A 20943-nucleotide genomic window follows, 5' to 3' on the forward strand; every position below is an offset into this window, starting at 1 on the left:
TGGTTTGTTAACAGGCACGGTAATCAGGACAGTGTTTTTTGATAGAAGTGTTTATTGAAATGACTCCTTTTCATTAGAGGCACTAACAGCATTCATCAGCTATCAGACACTAGACGTCTAGACGTCCCCATCAGCCATGGAAGGACACCATCACTTAGCAGCTTCTTCTCTGAGTAGACCTCCCTTGGCAGGGGAAGCCGTTGTCTTTGGGTGGGGGGTTGTTGCACTCTCGAGTTCGGGTCCTTATCCGAGACAGGCACGGGGTCCAGTCCCCCCAGCAGCTCCACTGCCCGTGAGTTGGACCTGTTGAGAACAAATGAGGTTCATCCAAAGCTCATGACGTCCTTCAGTGCCTTTACGCAGCCTTTAACATTTCAGCCTGTAATATACTGGCACATGCAAACGTTTGTCTGTCTATCTATCCATCTATCCATCTATCTATCTATCTATCTATCTATCTATCTATCTATCTATCTATCTATCTATCTGTCTGTCTGTCTGTCTGTCTGTCTGTCTGTCTGTCTGTCTGTCTGTCTATCTATCTGTCTGTCTGTTTATCTGCCTGTCTGTGTATCTATCTATCTATCTATCTATCTATCTATCTATCTATCTATCTATCTATCTATCTATTTGTCTGTCTGTCTGTCTGTCTGTCTGTCTATCTATCTATCTATCTATCTATCTATCTATCTATCTATCTATCTATCTGTCTGTCTGTCTGTCTGTCTGTCTGTCTGTCTGTCTATCTGTTTGTCTGTCTGTCTGTCTGTCTGTCTGTTTATCTGTCTGTCTGTGTATCTGTTTATCTATCTATCTGTCTGTCTGTTTATCTGTCTGTCTGTCTATCTATCTGTCTGTCTGTTTATCTGCCTGTCTGTGTATCTATCTATCTATCTATCTATCTATCTATCTATCTATCTATCTATCTATCTATTTGTCTGTCTGTCTGTCTGTCTGTCTGTCTATCTATCTATCTATCTATCTATCTATCTATCTATCTATCTATCTATCTGTCTGTCTGTCTGTCTGTCTATCTATCTGTTTATCTGTCTGTCTATCTATCTGTCTGTCTGTCTGTCTGTCTGTCTGTCTGTCTATCTATCTGTTTATCTGTCTGTCTGTCTGTCTGTCTGTTTATCTGTCTGTCTGTCTATCTGTTTATCTATCTATCTGTCTGTCTGTTTATCTGTCTGTCTGTGTATCTATCTGTCTGTCTGTCTGTCTGTCTATCTGTTTATCTGTCTGTCTGTCTGTCTGTCTGTCTGTCTATCTATCTATCTATCTATCTATCTGTCTGTCTGTCTGTCTGTCTGTCTATCTGTTTATCTGTCTGTCTATCTATCTGTCTGTCTGTCTGTCTGTCTGTTTATCTGTCTGTCTGTCTATCTGTCTGTCTATCTATCTGTTTATCTGTCTGTCTGTCTATCTATCTATCTATCTATCTATCTATCTATCTATCTGTCTGTCTGTCTGTATGTCTGTCTGTCTGTCTGTCTGTCTGTTTATCTATCTATTTGTCTGTCTGTCTGTCTGTTTATCTATCTATCTATCCGTCTGTCTATCTATCTATCTATCTATCTATCTATCTATCTATCTATCTATCTATCTATCTATCTATCTGTCTGTCTGTCTGTCTGTCTGTCTGTCTGTTTATCTATCTATCTATCTATCTATCTATCTATCTATCTATCTATCTATCTGTCTATCTGTCTGTCTGTCTGTCTGTCTGTTTATCTATCTATCTGTCTCTGTTTATCTGTCTGTCTGTCTATCTATCTGTCTGTCTGTCTGTTTGTCTATCTATCTGTCTGTCTGTCTGTCTGTCTGTTTATCTGTCTGTCTGTGTATCTATCTGTCTATCTGTCTGTCTGTCTGTCTGTCTGTCTGTCTGTCTGTTTATCTATCTGTCTGTCTATCTGTCTGTCTATCTATCTGTCTGTCTGTCTGTTTATCTATCTGTCTGTCTGTCTGTCTATCTGTCTATCTATCTGTCTGTTTATCTATCTGTCTGTCTGTCTGTCTACTTGGAGACCTCTCTGGTGGACATGTGTATTTGCACGCAACATACAGAAGAACATTTTGTAACATGGATTGTGTTTCGGACCCCTTCCTCGAGGGGATGAATCTGATAACTGCAAGAGAGTTGAAAGAGGACTCAGTCTAAACTTGGTGAAGCAGCTATCTACTATTACTGTTATATATTATATTAATCACTATAACGTAAGACTGTGTGTGTGACGTTAATATATAAAGACATTACAATTCTATATGTCAAAAGCTGCAGCTGCAATTTAAGATTTTTAATTAGATTTTTTTTGAAGAAAAAAATTCTAAAATATAGAAAACAGAACTTTAGTTTAAGTTCAGAACTAAAGAACCAGACAATTGCTTAGACGTGGATTTTGCAGAAGCAAGTCAGATTTCTCAGAAGAAAACAAAAACCGAATTTTGAATTTCTGGATTGTTCGAAATCTTATCTTTTTGAAAGCTCTAATCACCTTTTCTTTCAGTCTTCTCGCAGGCGACACCAGTGTAGCCCTCCTTGCAAATGCAGCTGCAGGCCGTCCTGGAGAGCACGGGAATGCCATTGTTCCTGCAGGTAGCACAGCGGCACGGGTTAAACTGCTGCATGTACTCCTCCCACGCCTGCTTCAGCAGAGGCAGCCTGCTCCCCACCTGATCCGCCACCGTGCTAAACTGCACCAGCTCGTAGATGGGCAGAACCTGCGGACACAGCGGAGCACACATTTATGCCACAGTTTAATGCCCGGCAGTCTTATAGTAATTATATACAGTTTTGCGGCTGGTAACCAGCATTAAAAATTTCTGTGACTTGTGCCACAGAAGCCTTTATGTTGGTCCCAAACTCCAGCAGCACTGCTGGGTCTGATCCACTCATTCCAGCGCAACACACACTAACACACCTCCACCACATCAGTGTTACTGCAGTGCAGCGAATGATCCACCACCCAAGTAGTACCTGCTCTGTGGGGGTCCTGACCACTGAAGAACAGGGTAACAGAGTACCAGAGAAACAGATGGACTACAGTCTGTAACTGTAGAACTACAAAGAGCAGCTATACAGTAAGTGGAGCTGATAAGATGGACAACAGAGGAAAACATTCAAGTAGAAACAGAAAAACGATAGCAAAGTGCAAACAAGTGAGTCTTTAACTGTGATTTAAATGAAGTGTGGTGGCATCCTGGATAGACTGGGGGAGAGTATTCCATAATTTGGGAGCTACTACACTAAATGAACAACCACCCGTAGAAGTCCATTTAAACCTTGGAACATGAAGAAGGCCCAAACTTTGCGATCTTCTAGTACGAGATGGACGTATAGATGAAGAAGATCAGCCAAATACTGGGGAGGCTGCGCAGAGCTTTATATGTAATAAGGAGAACCTCGTACTGAATATGGGATGTAATGCGTGACCAGAGAAGACTCTGAAGGATGGGAGTGATATGATTATTCTTCTCTGGAAAGGTGACGATCCTAGCAGCAGCATTTTAGCAGTTTGAACACACTGTAACGTAGTGAGGGCTTTGACAGGGAGGCTGACAGAGGAACATAACTATCACTAAGGCATGCGCATGTTTTTCTACATTGGCTTGAATGAAATTGCTGTTTGAACAACAGAAATGATGTGAATGTCAAAGGAGAGCGTGGGGTCAAAGATAGCTCAGAGATTGCAGACATGGGGAGAAGGTGTTACCAGAATCCCATCAATATTGATGCCAAGGACAGATGAACTAGATATCAGTTCTTTGGAGCAGACTAAAAGCGATTCAGTTTTGCCAGCAATCCGTTTTAAACAGTTCATTCTCATCCATGACTTTTTGTCATGAATACAGTTACATAGAGCAGCTGGTGGTGTAGTCTGAGCAGGGCTGATGCTAACGCAGATCTGAGTGTCATCTGCATATAAAAAGAAAATTTTAACCATGATAGCATATTATATGGCCAAGTGGCAGCATGTAAATAGTAAAGAGCAGCGTACCTAAAACTGAGCCCTGTGGAACACCCCTATTTAATTATTTGCCTCCTTTAAGTATATGTTAACCCTTCAGAAATTCATGTTTGATTAGCCGGTATGGTTACTGTCTACTTTTTTACTGGCTAGTAAACCATCTTCTATTTTCTTGTCCACTGATCTGGTAAAATCATTCGTTTGTAGAACATCTTTCGACATGATAACATGACACGTGAGCATACTGGAACTGATGTGAATGTCAAAAGAGAGTGTGGGGTCAAAAATAACTCTGAGATTGTGGACGTGGGAAGAAGGTGTTACCAGAATCCCATCAAAATTGATGCCAAGGACAGATGAACTAGATATCAGTTCCTTTTGAGCCAATTAAATTGAATGCCTTTAAGGCAATTGCTATCATTCAGTCTTAAAAGCTCATACTCATCCATGACTTTATGTCACAAATAAAGTCAGATAAAGCAGGTGGTGGTTGTCACGATTGGCCCCTCCCGGTCATCCATGTGCTTGTGTTTACCTCCCAGTCTTGTCCATGTGCTTTTTGTTTTGATTTTTCACTGTCCCGCCCCCTTGTTTTGTGACCTCGCCCTTGATCTTTTTCACCTGTGTTTTCCACCTGCGTCGTGTTTTCTGTCATCAATCCCTGTTATACTTAAGCCCTGTGTTTGCCCCTTGTGTTCGCTGGTCTTTGTTTGATGTTTGATGTATTGTTTGAATTGTTTTGTGTCTGCCAGCTTCCGTTGTTTGTTTAGTCTGTGTTTATTTCATTATGTCTGTACCCCGATCTCTCTGTGTTGGCTCCTTGACCCTGGACTGCCTTGACCCTGATGTTGGATTTGCCCCAATTAAATCTTGCTTATCTCCGCATTTGCGTCCGCCTCATCATTAGCCCCCCCACCATTACAGTGGTGTAGTCTGAACAGGGCTGTTCCTAACATAGATCTGAGTGTCATCTGTGTAACAATGAAAATTTAAACCATGATGGCGTATTATATGGCTACGTGTAAATCATAAAGAGCACCGGACCTAAAACCGAGCCCTGTGGAACACCGCTAGTTATTTTTTTCTGTCTGTTATATGTTTGTTAACGCTTTGAAAGTGAATGTTTAAGTAGCCAGTATGGTGATTGCTTTTGTAGTGGCCAAAAAACCATCTATTTTCTTGTTACGGTGTCTTGATAGAGTGAAATCAATCATTTGTAGTATGTCTTTCGACATGACCACATGACACATCATCCTCCTTGAATCTTATTTCATGAAGTTGAGATGCTTGTAACTGTTGCAGCAGTTTCAAATGAGTTGTGGTTTACATTATACAATTCAAGAACAATGCAGTTTCATGTGGGTTTCAAGCAACTAAAGTTGTTTGAAAGTTTCACATAAACCAGCCCTACGGGTTTGAATGGATAATTAACTTAATTATTAAAATAGAACTGTTTCATGTGCAAAATATATATTTGTTTATTTTATACACAAGAATATTTTAACATGCAACTAATTCAATTGCCACTAAGATTAAATCAACTTATATATGTAATTATTAAAGTTTTCTCCTGAAAATGTTATTTCTGATAGAATGAAACTGTAGATTAAAGGTTAAAACAGCTTTGCTTATAAAGAACTTCCAGTGATAGTGCGTGATACGGTGGCTAAAATCCCCCCAAAAAACAATGATGAAAGCTACTCTGCTGTAGATCAGCAACAGAAAAGTGAAACAAAGAATGCAAAGCACAGTTCTAGCTACAGTCAATAACACAGGTGAATGTACCTCATGATCAATAACTGCTGGGCTGTATTTGAGAGATTTCCCCCACTTCTTATAGGTGTTGGCATCACGGACAGCCAGCTGAGCGGCGCTGAGGCCAGTGGTTCCTCCTTTCACGTATCCAATCACGTCTTCGATAAAGCTGTCGTGGGAGTCTCTGTCTATAAAACAAATTCCACTGTAGATATCAAAGTCTTATTTCCTTAAAAAATAAACAATGAATATTACCTCAAACAGGCGGCACATACCTGCAGAGAATGAGCCTGTTTTTTCGCATTTGTCCGACTTCACGTGTGGTTTGATTTCAAGCCCCTTAGATGCAGGAATATTCAGGCCCAGAGATATTCCGAAACAGCTGCCTACTTGTGAGCCCTCCATGTCTGACAGAGGGAAATGAGTGCAGTTTAAAGAAGCTTGGTTATATCACAATTTGGGACTTTGTTTCTGTCTCTTCAAGTCACTAAAGGTTCAGGTAGGTGCAACAGCAATGAATAAACAGGTTTTCATAAAAGAGTTAGATTTCTGTCTCATTTGACAGATAGATTGCTGACCATCAGCTGGGGTGCGCATTATGACAATTGATTATAACAATTTGTCCTACACACTGAGCGGTCCCACTGCACATGCATATATCATCAGTATAATACAGTTACTTAGTGTTTCACACATTTTTCACACACAGTTTTGAACATTAAGTCCAGATTTCAAGTATTGGCTTGATATAATACTTTTCCCCTCATAAGGAGATTTAGGCTGTCAATATATCCTGTCTACAGTTTTATGTTGGAAGCCACCTAGAAATACATTTCCAAAAGTATTCCCTCATCTCACCCATCCAAATCACTGAATTCAGGTGTTCCAGTCACTTCCATGGCCACAGGTGTATAAAGCCGAGCCCCTAGGCCTGCAGACTGCTTCTACAGACATTAGTGAAAGAATGGGTCGCACTCAGGAGCTCAGTGAGTTCCAGCGTGGTACCGTGATCGGACGCCACCTGGGCAACAAGTCCAGTCGTGAAATTTCCTCATTACTAAATATTCCACAGTCAACTGTCAGTGGGATTATAACAAAGTGGAAGTGATTGGGAACGACAGCAACTCAACCATGAAGTGGTCGGCCACGTAAAATGACAGAGCGTGGTCAGTGGATGCTGAGGGGCATAGTGTGCAGAGGTCACCAACTTTCTGCAGAGTCAATCCCTACAGACCTCCAAACTTCATGTGGCCTTCAGATCAGCTCAAGAACAGCGTAGAGAGCTTCATGGAATGGGTTTCCATGGCTGAGCAGCTGCATCCAAGCCTTACATCACCAAGCGCAGTGCAAAGCATGGAATGCAGTGGAGTAAAGCACCACCACTGGACTCTAGAGCAGTGGAGACGTGTTCTCTGGAGTGACCAATCACGATTCTCCGTCTGGCAATCCGATGGATGAGCCTGGGTTTGGCGGTTGCCAGGAGAACGATACTTGTCTGACTGCATTGTGCTGAGTGTAAAGTTTGGTGGAGGGGGGATTATGGTGTGGGGTTGTTTTTCAGGAGTTGGGCTCGGCCCCTTAGTTCCAGTGAAAGGAACTCTTAATGTTTCAGCTCCAAGAGATTTTGGACAGAATGTCATGCTCCCAACTTTGTGGGAACGGTTTGGGGACGGCCCCTTCCTGTTCCAACATGACTGCGCACCAGTGCACAAAGCAGGTCCATAAAGACACGGATGAGCCAGTTTGGTGTGGAAGAACTTGACTGGCTTGCACAGAGTCCTGACCTCAACCCGAGAGAACACCTTTGGGATGAATTAGAGTGGAGACTGTGAGCCAGACCTTCTCATCCAACATCAGTGTCTGACCTCACAAATGCACTTCTGGAATAATTCTTAAACCTCATGGAAAGCCTTCCCAGAAGCAACACACGCTAACACACCACCACCACGTCAATGTTACTGCAGTGCTGAGAATGATCCACCACCCAAATAGTACCTGTTCCATGAGGGTCCATGGGGTTCCTGACCACTGAAGAACAGGGTAAAAGGGGGCTAATAAAGTATCAGAGGGAACCAGTCCTGTGACCAGTATGTTGCAGGTTCAATCCCCAGAGCCAACAATACATGACTAAGGTGCTCTTGATCAAGGCACCTAACCCCCTGCTGCTCACTGGGCGCTGCAGATAGAGGTGCCCACCGCCCTGGGCAAGTGTGCTCACTGCTCACTAGTGTGTATGTGGTGTTTCACTGCATGGATGGGTTAAATGCTGAGATGAAATTTCCCAGTTTTGGGATTAATATGGGCCTCGTAATCTTAAATATCATTATATTGCCCATCCCTAATCCCAAGCGTAGTTGATCAGCCAAGACACGACAGGTGTCTGAAGCCTGTTTCTTTAGGTTTCCACTGTAGCTATGAGGTTAATGTAGGTATGTAGCAGAAGCTCATAGCCAGTGCTCAGCATCCAGCCTCGTCAAGTAGTTTTAAAAAAGCTTAGCTAAAAAAACAGCAGTAACGCAGTATTTTTCACCATTGTTTCCCATTACTTAGCTACCTTTGCCAATGTGTCTTAGCTGATTGACCACGTTTGGGTTAAAGGGGAATTCAAAATGTCAATAATGAAGTGGTTACTATGTAAACCGAGTCATTCAGAGCGGTTTGGTGTGAAATGCTTTGCTCTAGAGAAACTTACTGAGTGAGAATTGTTCACAATGGTGATGATAGGAACCAGATGTCCACCTCTAAAAGACAGTCGTCACATGAAATGGTTATGAATTCACTGCCTGATGTGTGACACATTGTTTTAAGGCAGTTTTGTAGATAGACTTTGGTCAAAAATATATATTTTGGAATAACAGAACAGAACTAATTTTTTTTTTCAGATTTTCCACCACTTTACCATCATCATCAAAAACTCAGAAGACATGCGTAGGTTCACTGGTGGTCCTGGACAGTAAATAAAATGGCTATATATTAGGAGCCACCATTGTAAAGAAATCTGAGTCAAGTTTCTCTACAATGAACCATTTCACATCAAACCACTCTGAATGAGTTCGGCTACATCTCAACCACTTATACATCTCACTGCCACTTATGCTTGAACATTCTCTCCAAGTGCAGGTGTGTAAAGTTAATTACGTTCTCTTTTCATGGCTTCCTTGTTGACCACCAGCACATAGTCCAGCACCCCTCCCATGACGCCCTGCGTGACGTAGTGGGTGCCGTATTCGTTGATGAAGCGGGAGTAGGAGCCGAAGTCGTAGTGCTCGGGCAGTTCCATTAGTGACTGCAGCATGTCCTCGTCCAGCATCAGGTCCTGGCTCCTCATTTTAAAGCGTGCCGTTTCCACCCTCGACTTGAGCCTGATAAATCCCACATCCTGCACAGAGACACAAGCTGCTGGATGAGGTTCTCCCAGTCTAGTCTTCTTAACCAGACCACACCTGTGTACTGTTTAACTGATACACCAGAGCCAATGGGCAGTGGTGGATGAAGTGCACAGACCATGTACTGGAGTTAAAGTAGAGACCCCCAAGGTAAAATATTACTCCAGTAAAGTAGAAGTTTCTTCCTTTAGACCTCCACTTGAGTAAAAGTACTAAAGTATTTACCTTCAAATGTACTTAAGTATAAAGTAAAATTACTAAAAGAGTAATTCTGGCTCTGATGTCCTGTTATCATCTTTATAACCAGACTGGCTTCATGAACTCATTTCAGGTGAAAGTCCTCCAGCGTCTCTCTTGGTAAACCAGTCTTTTAATAGAACGTCATTAATTAGTGACGCTGACGTCTATTAAAATGATCAGAAGCACAAAACACTGAAGGTAAACAGTTTCCATCAGGGAGAACCGAGTGGCTCTGAAATCACTTTTTACACACAAGCAAAGTTTCAGTTTCAGATTTATTTACAACTTAGTTCCAAGTTTAAGTTGAATAAAAACTGGCTTTAAACTCAGGATCACAGATGAGCTCCTTTACTATGTTGATCTGTAGGCGTCTGTTCATAAACATAAACCAGCCCAAACTCATTTACTATAAAATGAAATGGTGTTTGTAGAAATTCAGAAAAAAGCCGCGTCAGTCTCGACTGCATATGTGGACATATTTCTATATTGAGCTCTATTTACACAAAGTTAGGTTAGTTCATCATTTATGTTGAACAGACTCTCCCAAAGTTTTACGCTGCTGCGCTGACGTTGAACCGCGTGCTGCACTGGGTCGGTATGACCAACAGGTCAAAACCAGCTCTAAACAAAGTGACCGCTGGGCCCTGATTGGTGCTCTGGCTTTGCGCTTCTTTCGTTTTGACATGTTACGTTTTTATACACACAGAAACCAAAAGGAACGACAGATTTCTCAGAATGTAGGAGGAAAAAGTCGGATATTAGACTCTGAAATGCAGTGGAGTGGAAGTAAAAAGTCACCCAGTAATGGAGAAACTTCAGTACAGATACACCAAAAATACTAAAGTACAGAAACTAATTACATTTACTCAGTTAATGGGGTGGCCAGGTTGGGCTCAGAAAGTCAGAGACCACTCAATTATTTATGCATGTCCAGTTAAATCGGCCACTAAATACAATGGGGTCATACTAACAAAGCACTAGAATTCCACTGGGACGCAAGCAACAACTAGAATTATCACACAGTTGGGTTTTTTCCACTGTATTTATATCCAGTACTGACATTATGGATGTTAGCCATCGAGAACTGAAAGCAGACGGAGAGCAGAGCAGACCAGCAGGATATAATTTTAATAACATTGTAAATATAAACGAAATATTTCTCGTTTCTGAGCGTGGCCTGAAAGCGTGTGGTGTTTTGGCCTACAAGCATATCTTGTAGAGTGGGGGCTTTGAAGACTGTCACTATGTGCAGGGTCTCTCACATTTTCAACATTTCATAGGGTTTTATATGTCCTGTTTAGCCTCTTATTCTCCAGGGTATGTTTTGATTTGTCCATCTGAATTTTCATGACCAAATCATAAGGCAGATTATTCAGTAACTGCATTCAATAAACGTCAGTTTTTATTTATTTATTTTTTTTTTTTAATAAAAGTTCCCCTCAAGTTAACAGGATGTGTGTTTTGTGATCTAAGCATTTCACTACATGCTTACAATTTACTGCTGAAAGCCAAAAATCTCAGACGCTCTGTGTTTTATTTCATAAAAATCATTTTTCCAGAGCAGATCACTGAAGAGACGCCGTCTGTTTATAGTTTAGAGCCCAGATTTGGGGGAAAAACGGCTCGACTTTCAGTAGAAAAACAAAGTTCAGCTTCTTTTATTATAAGGGTTTAAAATGACGTCACCGTCTATTAGACTGGAGAGAAGAGCTACAGCCTCACACGACGCCCAGCTTTGAAGCTGAAGAGGTTAGCAGGCAAAGGGTCCTGTAAAAGTCGATTGTACTTTACCTTATTGTCATACTGTGATATATTGGTGAGGAACTGGCTCTCTGAGCTCCCAGACAATCCCACTTCTACGTATGAGATCCCGACTGAAAAGGAACCGTGGCTAGATTGTTCTGTTTGTACAGCCTTCAAAAGGCTCAGAGCATCGCTGTAGTACTCCGTCGACCCCTCACTGCTGGAATGTGCCTGGAATTCACATGGAGCACAAGAGGGAATGTGTGATTGTGAGTGACGTCATGGTTGTGATTCGGTCTCAGGCACAACCTGAAGTCAAGTACAGTACATCATCATTCACAACATGGTTCTGTATAGAACCGTGAACACTAAGAACCCTTTGCATATTACAAGGATTATTTGCATCATAAAAGGGTTCATCAGAATGTATTGTAGATGGTTGTAGAGGGTGGATGGATGGATGGATGGATGGATGGATGGATGGATGGATGGATGGATGGATGGATGGATGGATAGACCGATACCTTATAAATATTATCTAATGAAAAGAATTCTTGTTTTATCTTAGTAGAAGCAAAAGCTGCATGTTTTGTTGATTCCCGAAGTAAATAAGTGAACACGTCTTGCAAAGTGGACACACTTAAATCAAAAAAATGATCCTAGACCAGCTGATTTATTTAAAGGTATCCCTCAATTTTCCCCAATTTCTCCCTGACAGAAAGTTGAAATGGTTCTGAATACGCTGCCTGATGTCTGATACACAACAGCAGTAAATCTGTAAACCTCACAACACCCTGCATGCACCTCTCCTCCAAGAATGGGTTTAAAATATTTACAATTAGGGCCAAACTCTCTCAGATTTAACATAAAATCAATGTTCCAGGCGACAGGCAGTGTATTAATAATTCCTTCAATTAATAACTGTCTGTGCAGGAGCTTTTAGAGGTGGTCGTCTGGTCCAAGTATAGATAGCATTTGACGTTACTTAACCACGGGACAGTTTGAGGTAAATGTGGAGATGCGGTTTGATGCTAAATGAGGCACATTCCATTACTCATGGGCTGCATCAGCTTCATAGCTGGAGTGTAAAACTAAAGAAACAAACTTTAGGGGCAGTCGTGGGCTGGAGGTTAGGGAACCAGCTCTGTGACCGGTAGGTTGCTGGCTCGATTCCTTTGGCAGACGGTCCGTGACTGAAGTGCCCTTGAGCAAGGCACCTAACCCCCAACTGCTCCCGTGGATTGGGCTGCCCACTGCTCCGGGCAAGTGTGCTCACTGCCCCCTAGTGTGCATGTGTGTGGGTGTTTCACTTCACGAATGAGTGAAATGTGGAGGTCTAATTCCACAGTGTGCAAAAATGGTTCGAAATTCATTAAACACGTCCTGGCTGCTGGCTTGCAAGTGGGGCACAGTTTACCATGGCCTTTTTCTTAGTTACCGAAGGTCAAGCAGCGTGTGCTTCTGGCCACATTACCACATTTCCAAGCCATGGTCTCCCACCAAAAATCAGAGCGAATCTTCAGCGTTTTCTAGAGATCTGGGCCTAACACTGTTTTCAAGTTTTTTTTTGTTCTGTTATTGAGCCGTTTGTGTAAATCACAAATCCAGCCTTATATTACTTTAATCACCATCGTGGTGGATTTTTTAAAACTTTATCAGTAGCTTTCAGATGTTAGGTTGTTGGTTTTAAATAAGTGCATTAAATTAACAAAGGCGGCACGGTGGCAGGGCCTGGGTTCGATTCCCCGGCCGGGTGACCGGGGTCCTCTCTGTGTGGAGTCTGCATGTTCTCCCCGTGTCTGCGTGGGTTTCCTCCGGGTTCTCCGGTTTCCTCCCACAGTCCAAAGACATGCAGTCAGGCCAATTGGACATGCTAAATTGCCCCTGGGTGTGAGTGACTGTCTGTGTCTGTCTGTCTGCCCTGTGATGGACTGGCGACCTGTCCAGGGTGTATCCTGCCTTCCGCCCAATGACTGCTGGGATAGGCTCCAGCACCTGTTTCTTCCTGTTTCTTCCAACATAGAATTATATTGAATGAACTTCATCAGACTTTTCTAGCGAGTGGTAACTCTGTTACAGTGAACCCACCCATGGGGTAAATTGTGACATTGTGCTTCCCTTTATTTCCAGTGGAACTGTGCATGAACGGTAGCTGCTAGAAACAAGGTTCTAGAGTTAATGAGTAGCAGAGATGTTCTAGAGAAACAAGGTTCTAGAGTTAATGAGTAGCAGAGATGTTGCTTTTATAAAATCATGATCGTTCCAACTTAATGTATTAGTGATCACAGCGTACCAGTAGACGGTATGAGAGGAAGTTGTGAGGCTTCCTGAAGTATTTCTCAGCGTCGTTGTAGTGAAGGTTCTCACAGAAGGAGTCGTAGGTGAGCTGCCTCCACTCTCCGTTGTAGATGTACTCACACACGCCGCCGAAGTATTTGGGGTCCAGAACAGGACTGACAAAATCTCCAGCCAGAACGTTGTAACTGGAAAAGTGCACAATTGCCGATTAGTGAGGCATATACGGCTGTGCGGCCTTGTGAAAAAGTATTCGCCTCCTCCTGATTTCCTCTGTTTTTGCACACTTCTGACAAGGAACGGCTTCAGATCCACGTGCAGAATGTGATATAAGACAAGGTGAACATGAGGAATTATGTTCCAGGTCATTTAAAGACAGTTCAGTAGCGATCAATGCATGATGAAAATGAAAAGATAGAGGGCATGAGGAGGAGGCTAATAGGTTTTCACAGCACTGTGCACACTTAAACAAATAAAAAGGTACACCAGTGATTTTCTTTGATCTATGCCGTAGAAGAAACCTACAGAACAGTCCTGCAGGGCCTAATTTCACCAAAATAAAAAATACATGTCATTTTCAGTTCAGTTTATCTAATACAGTCATCTTGTTTGTTGCATCTAAAACCTCCTGTATCACTGTTGAGTTCTCATAGGGTTAAAATCCTAAAATGCCCAACAAATTTTCTCTCTGTGGTATCTAGGTAGATACAGCCCAGTGAGCTCTCTCATTGGTTAGGACTTCAGGAGTCCTAAAGATTCCCAACTAACATAATTACGGAGTGTCAGTGGACTCAACCAATCAGCAGCAGGAATCAGCAGGGAACAGTTTCTCTGATACTTTGTTACCCCCTTTTACCCTGTTCTTCAGTGCTCAGGACCCCCATGGACCCTCACAGAGCAGGTACTATTTGTGTGGTGGATCCTTCTCAGCACTGCAGTAACACTGACGTGGTGGTGGTGTGTTAGTGTGTGTTGTGCTGGTATGAGTGGATCAGACCCAGCAGTGCTCCTGGAGTTTTTAAACACCTCAGTGTCGCTGCTGGACTGAGAATAGTCCACCAACCAGGAATATCCAGGCAACAACGTCCTGTGACCACTGATGAAGGACTAGAGGATGACCAACACAAGCTGTGCAGCAGCAGATGAGCTGTCGTCTCTGACTCTACATCTACAAGGTGGACCGACGAGGTAGGAGCGTCTAATAGAGTGGACAGTGAGTGGACACAGTGTTTACAAACTCCAGCAGCACTGCTGTGTCTGATCCACTCGTACCAACACACACTAACACACCACCACCACCATGTCAGTGTTACTGCAGTGCTGAGAAGGATCCACCACCCAAATAGCACCTGTTCTGTGAGGGTCCATGGGGGTCCTGACCACTGAAGAACAGGGTAACAGAGTATCAGAGAAACAGATGGACTACAGTCTGTAACTGTAGAACTACAGAGTGCAGCTATACAGTAAGTGGAGCTGATAAGATGGACAATGAGCGTAGAAATGAGGAGGGTTATGTATTGAGGTTAAGTTTAGAGTGTTAGGTTTAGGTTAAAGGAAATCATGATGGTAAAATTAGATATTTCGATAAACATTCAGCTGAATGTGATTTAGTAAAATTAGGTTTAAGGGCTGATTTCCCAGTGGATTTCAAGCCTAATCATGGACTATGGTTTCCTTTCAGTGGACAATCTCCATTGAAAACCCTGTGTAGATCAGGACTGGGCTCAATCCCTTGCCGGGAAACCGGCACTGGAATTAGGTATGTATCTTCTTAGTATCTAGAGTGGACCATTAAATCAAAGTTTACCCCTTTGTGGCCTTCTCAGCTCCTGGGATGCTAAGCATGCCGACGCACTTCGTTTCTCGTGTGTTGATTTCCTCACAATTGTCTTCATCGCTGCCAAACCCACAATCAAACTCACCGTTACAACGAAGGTGCTGACCAATGCAGCGTCCTGTGAACAAAACCACATAGAGATTTATATGAACATACTCTATATGGGCAAGGACGGGCGAGGTTCACCACTTTGTGAACAACTGCATGAGCAAATAGTCCAACAGTTTAAGAACAATGTTTCTCAACGTGCAACTGCAAGGAATTTATGGATTTTGCAAAGTTCAAAAGCCAGCATCTCTGATGGTGTGGGGTGAGTTAGTGCCCATGGCAGGTGTAACTTGCACATCTGTGAAGGGACCATTAATGCTGAAAGGTACATACAGGTTTTGGAGCAACATCTGCTGCCATCCAAGCAGCGTCTTTTTCAGGGACATCCTGCTTATTTCAGCAAGACGATGCCAAGCCACATTCTGCACGTGTTACAACAGCGTGGCTTCGTAGTAGAAGAGTGCGGGTACTAGACTGGCCTGCCTGCAGTCCACACCGTCTCCCATTGAAAATGTGTGGCGCATTATGAAGCGCAAAATACGACAACGGAGACCCCGGACTGTTGAGCAACTGAAGCTGTACATCAAGCAAGAATGGGAAAGAATTCCACCTACAAAGCTTCAACAATTAGTGTCCTCAGTTCCCAAACGCTTATTGAGTGCTGTTAAAAGGAAAGGTGATGTAACACAGTGGTAAACACGCCCCTGTCCCAACTTCTTTAAAATGTGTTGCAGGCATCAAATTCAAAATGAGTGAATATTTGCAAGAAACAATAAAGTTTATCCGTTTGAACATTAAATATCTTGTCTTTGTAGTGTATTCAATTGAATATAGGTTGAAAAGGATTTGCAAATCATTGTATTCTGTTTTTATTTATGTTTTACACAACGTCCCAACCTCACTGGAATTGGGGTTGTACAACAAATCCATGTCCGAGCCTCCATGAGCGTCGCCAATGGCGAATGTTTATGTATGAAACTTAAATTTTTTTTTAAACAGGCTGTAAATAAAAACATGAAAGATAGGCTGCATGACACTCTGACTTATTAGCTTGTTGGCTAACTGCAGCTGCACACAAGTCACCCCACTGCCGCCATCCCATCCCAACGACTTTTGCTACATTATTTGCTGTAGGCTCTGCTCTAGGATGTGTATATGTGTGACAGACAGCAGACACTGGCCTGTATCAGGACATGTGAACATTTCTCCGCAGTCATCTGGAAGCTCACACACGCCCCCTTGTGGACACAGTTTCTCTTCCCACTGACTGTGCACGCACTCGGCACCTTGGAACTGAGAGGGATGCTCCAGGTACTGGAAACGCAGCTGCAACAACACAGGAACATCAGTGAGGACCGATCTCATAAATCTCATTACCTGCATTAGCCTATGGTGGTTGGTTAGTGTAGTGGGTAACACCTTTGCCTACTATGCTGTAGGCTGGGGTTCAATCCCCCACCAGGGCAGCACCCTACACTATACCAATAAGAGTCCTTGGGCAAGACTCCTAACACCACCTTGGCCTTCCTGTGTAAACTGATCAAATTGTAAGTTGCTCTGGATAAGAGCGTCAGCCATATGCCATAAATATACACGTACATCATTTACTGGCATTTAAATTTCAGCAAAAAAATCTAACACACATTTTTTACCCCAAATAGAGTTGTGACTGCGTGATGTCAGAAAGTCTATATGTGATGGCTTGAAACACCAAGCAGTTTGAGGAAATTGAGACATGCAGTGCGAATGATGCTAACTGGTGAGCTTCATTAGCTTCATCACTCCCGTTTAAAACATTTCACACACCAAGAGCTCCTGTGGAAAAGACCAGCCTTCATTTATTTCATTTTCCAAAACCATTAGATACAGGTTTTGGGGGCTGTTTCTGAGAAGACTGCATAAGGAATACGTGAAAAAGCAGGGGTTTCCAAAACTGAGCTCAAAAAATGAGAAACCTGGACTCGGCACAGCCACCTGCAACACCGCGTAGATCACCAGAACTGCTCTCCCAAGCTGCCGCAGATCTGAAAGCATCCACAGATGTTTCTCTCCATCCTTTCACTGTGAGAAGTCCACTCAGCGCTGTGGGTTTGAAAGGATGTGTAGCTGCAGTGCTGGCTCTGCCTAACGAGTGACACTTTTTGGTGTACCATTCTTTTAGACCCCCAATCAAGCCTCATTGTAACTGGAACTGCTGAGTGAGTGCCCTACCCTATGTGCCCTACATCTATGTACCACACTCTCTATTAGTGAAGTATCTGACTGCTTTAACCTCAGAACCACATGACTAAACATCTGGAAATGAACCTCCGTGTAATATTCCAAAAACAACTGCATCTAGTCTCAGTACATTCCCGTGTGTGTGAAACTGTTACCGCTTTCTCTGTGCAAGAGTTGCATGGTGTCCAGGATGACCAGCTCTTCAGTTTACAGTCTATAGGAGCAGGAGAGTCGGCCTGACGAGCCTTTCTGAAGAAGCTCCGAGTCCTGCAGGCAAAAACACCAGGGCTGTGAAACATGTTGGTGCAAAATTGACGCAAGATCAACACACACTACAATTTAAAATACTGGAATCAGTGTTTTCAGTGATATAAAAGCAACTATTTAGTTGCAAATTCATGTAAACGTTGTGGAAGGAAACCTTGTCTCCAAACTGGTCATTTTACAGGTGGAGGAACTTGTTATGGAAGTCAGTGTATAAGGGTTTTTTCCATGTATGTTGGGACCATTACTATCGGTCTGCTCATCATGAAGGTTTAACACAGTGTGAAGGGTGGCAGGAGCTTTCAAATGGTAGAAAAAAAGTAAAAAAAGTGGCAAAAATGGAGAAAAAATTGTTTTTTTGTGTGACAGCAATGATCTATTCCATGATACCAGTATGATCAACTTCACGGGTCTTAAGACTAATTAAGTGACCCATATTAGTCCGACAACGGGGAAACTCCACCTCCGCATTCAATCCATCCATGAAGTGAAACACCACATACGCACTAGTGAGCACACACACTAGGGGGCAGTGAGCACAATTGCCCGGAGCGGTGGGCAGCCCAATCCGCAGCGCCCAGGGAGCAGTTGGGGGTTAGGTGTCTTGCTCAAGGACGCCTCAGTCATGTGCCGTCGGCTCTGGAGATCGAACCGGCAACCTTCCGGTCACAAAGCTGGTTCCCTGACCTCCAGCCCACGACTGCCCCCCTAATTAGTCTCAAATAATTAATAGAAAGCTGTAAGAAAGAGGGACTATTAGATGTTTCTATGAATGACGAAAGGCCCCGTGAATGAAATTATAATCAAACTAACATCCAAAACGGCTCATAATTCAAAAGTGAATGTTGAATGTTGAGGCAGAGAAATTCACAAAAACAAAACTGTGAGTTTATTCTTACAATATACACTCACTGGCCACTTTATTCAGTTCAATTGCTTATTCACACAAATAGCTAATCAGCCAATCACACGGCTGCAACTCAGTGCATTGAGGAATGTAGAGGTGGTCAAGACAACGTGCTGAAGTGCAGACCGAGCATCAGAACGGGGGAAGAAAGGGGATTTAAGGGACTTTGAACGTGGCGTGGTTGTTGGTGCCAGACGGGCTGGTCTGAGTATTTCAGAAACTGCTGATCTGCTGGGATTTTCACGCACAACCATCTCTAGGGTTTACAGAGAACGGTCCGAAAAAGAGGAAATATCCAGTGAGCGGTCAGTTGTGTGGACGAAAATGCCTTGTTGATGTGAGAGGTCAGAGGAGAACGGGCAGACTGGTTCCAGATGATAGAAAGGCAGCAGGAACTCAAATAACCAACCAGAATCTCTGAGGAACGTTTCCAACACCTTGTTGAACGTCTGCCACGAAGAATTAAGGCAGCTCTGAAGGCAAAAGGGGGTCCAACCTTTTACTAGTGTACCTAATAAAGTGGCGGGTGCGTGTACATCATTTACTCCTGCAGTAACCAAAACATTTCAAATAAGCAGTGAGGCCTAAAACTGTACTCTTAACCAAGACGGCTCTTCCAGGGTTCTTCAGTGAAGTAAATGGTCCTATATAGAACCATGAACCCACACACATGATTAAAGGTTCTTTGCGTTGTGACATGGTTCTTCAGATTGATGGAGAATGTGCCCTAGATGGTTAAAAAATGGTGCTACATAGCATCAAAAAGGGTTCCACTAATGCTACAAGGCAAATAACCTTTGCTGGTACCATATAGACCCCTTTTTGCAAAGAGTTTGGCCTTTAAAATGTTAGTTGGTGTGTTATGTGCAGCACTGCACCCCTTAGCCTCATCGGTTCAAAAGAACTCATGGGTTTTTAAAGCTTTCTGTGTTTTGAATGGGAAGTTTAGCCTAATAACACTGAGCTTAGAACCCATTAGAACCCATCGAACACCCAGGTATTGTGTGCATGACAACACAGTCACAGCTCACTAGCAATGTTCATGCCTCAAAGCCAGAAAAAGTGGACGTTCTGCTCCTCTCAGCCCATAAAAACAAGTCTGGACCTTAAGATACGGAAATAATTGCAATTCAAATCACAGCCGCACCGTTTAATTACAATGAGATATCTTCCCCGGTTCATTCAGCTCTAAACCAGGCTAATGAAACAGGCCTAAACAGACAGAACCCATCAGCGTACTAAGCCGAGTAGTGGTTAGTAAAGCTGGCCAGTGTTCTAACCCAAAGAGAGGTGCCTGGATAGGAGGAATAAACAGAGGAATAAAACAACCCCTTTACCTGTTTGGTGATGAGCTCCAGGAGGTACCAGGCTGGGCTGAATAACACAGACAAAAAAGAGACAAAATAACCCAAGGACCTTGAGAAGGCTTGAAGGCTGTCATGGCTGAAACGGCTGATTTTCTGCTGACCCCAAAGCCAGATGTGCTCCAGAAGCTCTTGTCAATACCAGTGAAGGTAAATGATTGACAGGAGGTAAACACTTGGGTAATTTTTAGGAACCTAGGTGCAGCAGGACAGACCACTTTCCAGTAACGCTCCACCTCCTGGTAAATACCAGAAACACATGAAACTGTTTAAGCCAGCAGTTAAAGCCACAAGCTCTCATTACATCTGCCATAACATCATGACCACCTCCTTGTTTCTACACTCACTGTCCATCTTATCAGCTCCACTTTCTGTATAGCTGGTCTTTGTAGTTCTACAGTTACAGACTGTAGTCCATCTGTTTCTCTGATACTCTGTTACCCCCTTTTACCCTGTTCTTCAGTGGTCAGGACCCCCATGGACCCTCATGAGCGTGTGCTATTTGGGTGGTGGATCAGTGTGGATCTCAGCACTGCAGTAACACTGACGTGGTGGTGGTGTGTTAGTGTGTGGATCAGACGCAGCAGTGCTGCTGGAGTATAAACACCTCAATGTCTCTGCTGGACTGAGAATTGTCCACCAACCAAAAATATCCAGCCAGCAGCGTCCTGTGGGCAGCATCCTGTGACCACTGATGAAGGACTAGAGGATGACCAACACAAACTGTGCAGCAGCAGATGAGCTGTCGTCTCTGAATCTACATCTACAAGGTGGACCACACTGACCACCCTGATGGAAACAGGGGTCACCAGTGCCTTGTCCATCCTCAGGTCCACCACCACGTCAGTTTTACTAAGGAACTGGTGGTGGACCTGAGGAGGGACAAGGCACTGGTGACCCCTGTTTCCATCAG

At 43.2% G+C, this 20943-nt stretch overlaps 1 protein-coding gene across 1 annotated transcript; it reads right to left on the minus strand.

The window, feature by feature from the left end:
- Positions 1 to 32: 32 nt before the first annotated feature.
- c8a (complement component 8, alpha polypeptide) lies at positions 33 to 20158 on the minus strand. Its single transcript, XM_017721755.2, has 11 exons — positions 20004 to 20158; positions 17651 to 17762; positions 16457 to 16601; positions 15198 to 15345; positions 13389 to 13578; positions 11144 to 11326; positions 8865 to 9105; positions 6002 to 6133; positions 5757 to 5914; positions 2499 to 2724; positions 33 to 303 (listed from the first exon to the last, which is right to left on the minus strand). Exons 1-11 carry the CDS (start codon positions 20105 to 20107, stop codon positions 155 to 157), a joined length of 1788 nt encoding a protein of 595 aa, XP_017577244.1. The 5' UTR covers positions 20108 to 20158; the 3' UTR covers positions 33 to 154.
- Between the last annotated feature and the right edge of the window lie 785 nt (positions 20159 to 20943).

The sequence above is a fragment of the Pygocentrus nattereri genome, chromosome 2 (genome assembly GCF_015220715.1).
Source record: "Pygocentrus nattereri isolate fPygNat1 chromosome 2, fPygNat1.pri, whole genome shotgun sequence".
Taxonomy (NCBI): Eukaryota; Metazoa; Chordata; class Actinopteri; order Characiformes; family Serrasalmidae; genus Pygocentrus; species Pygocentrus nattereri.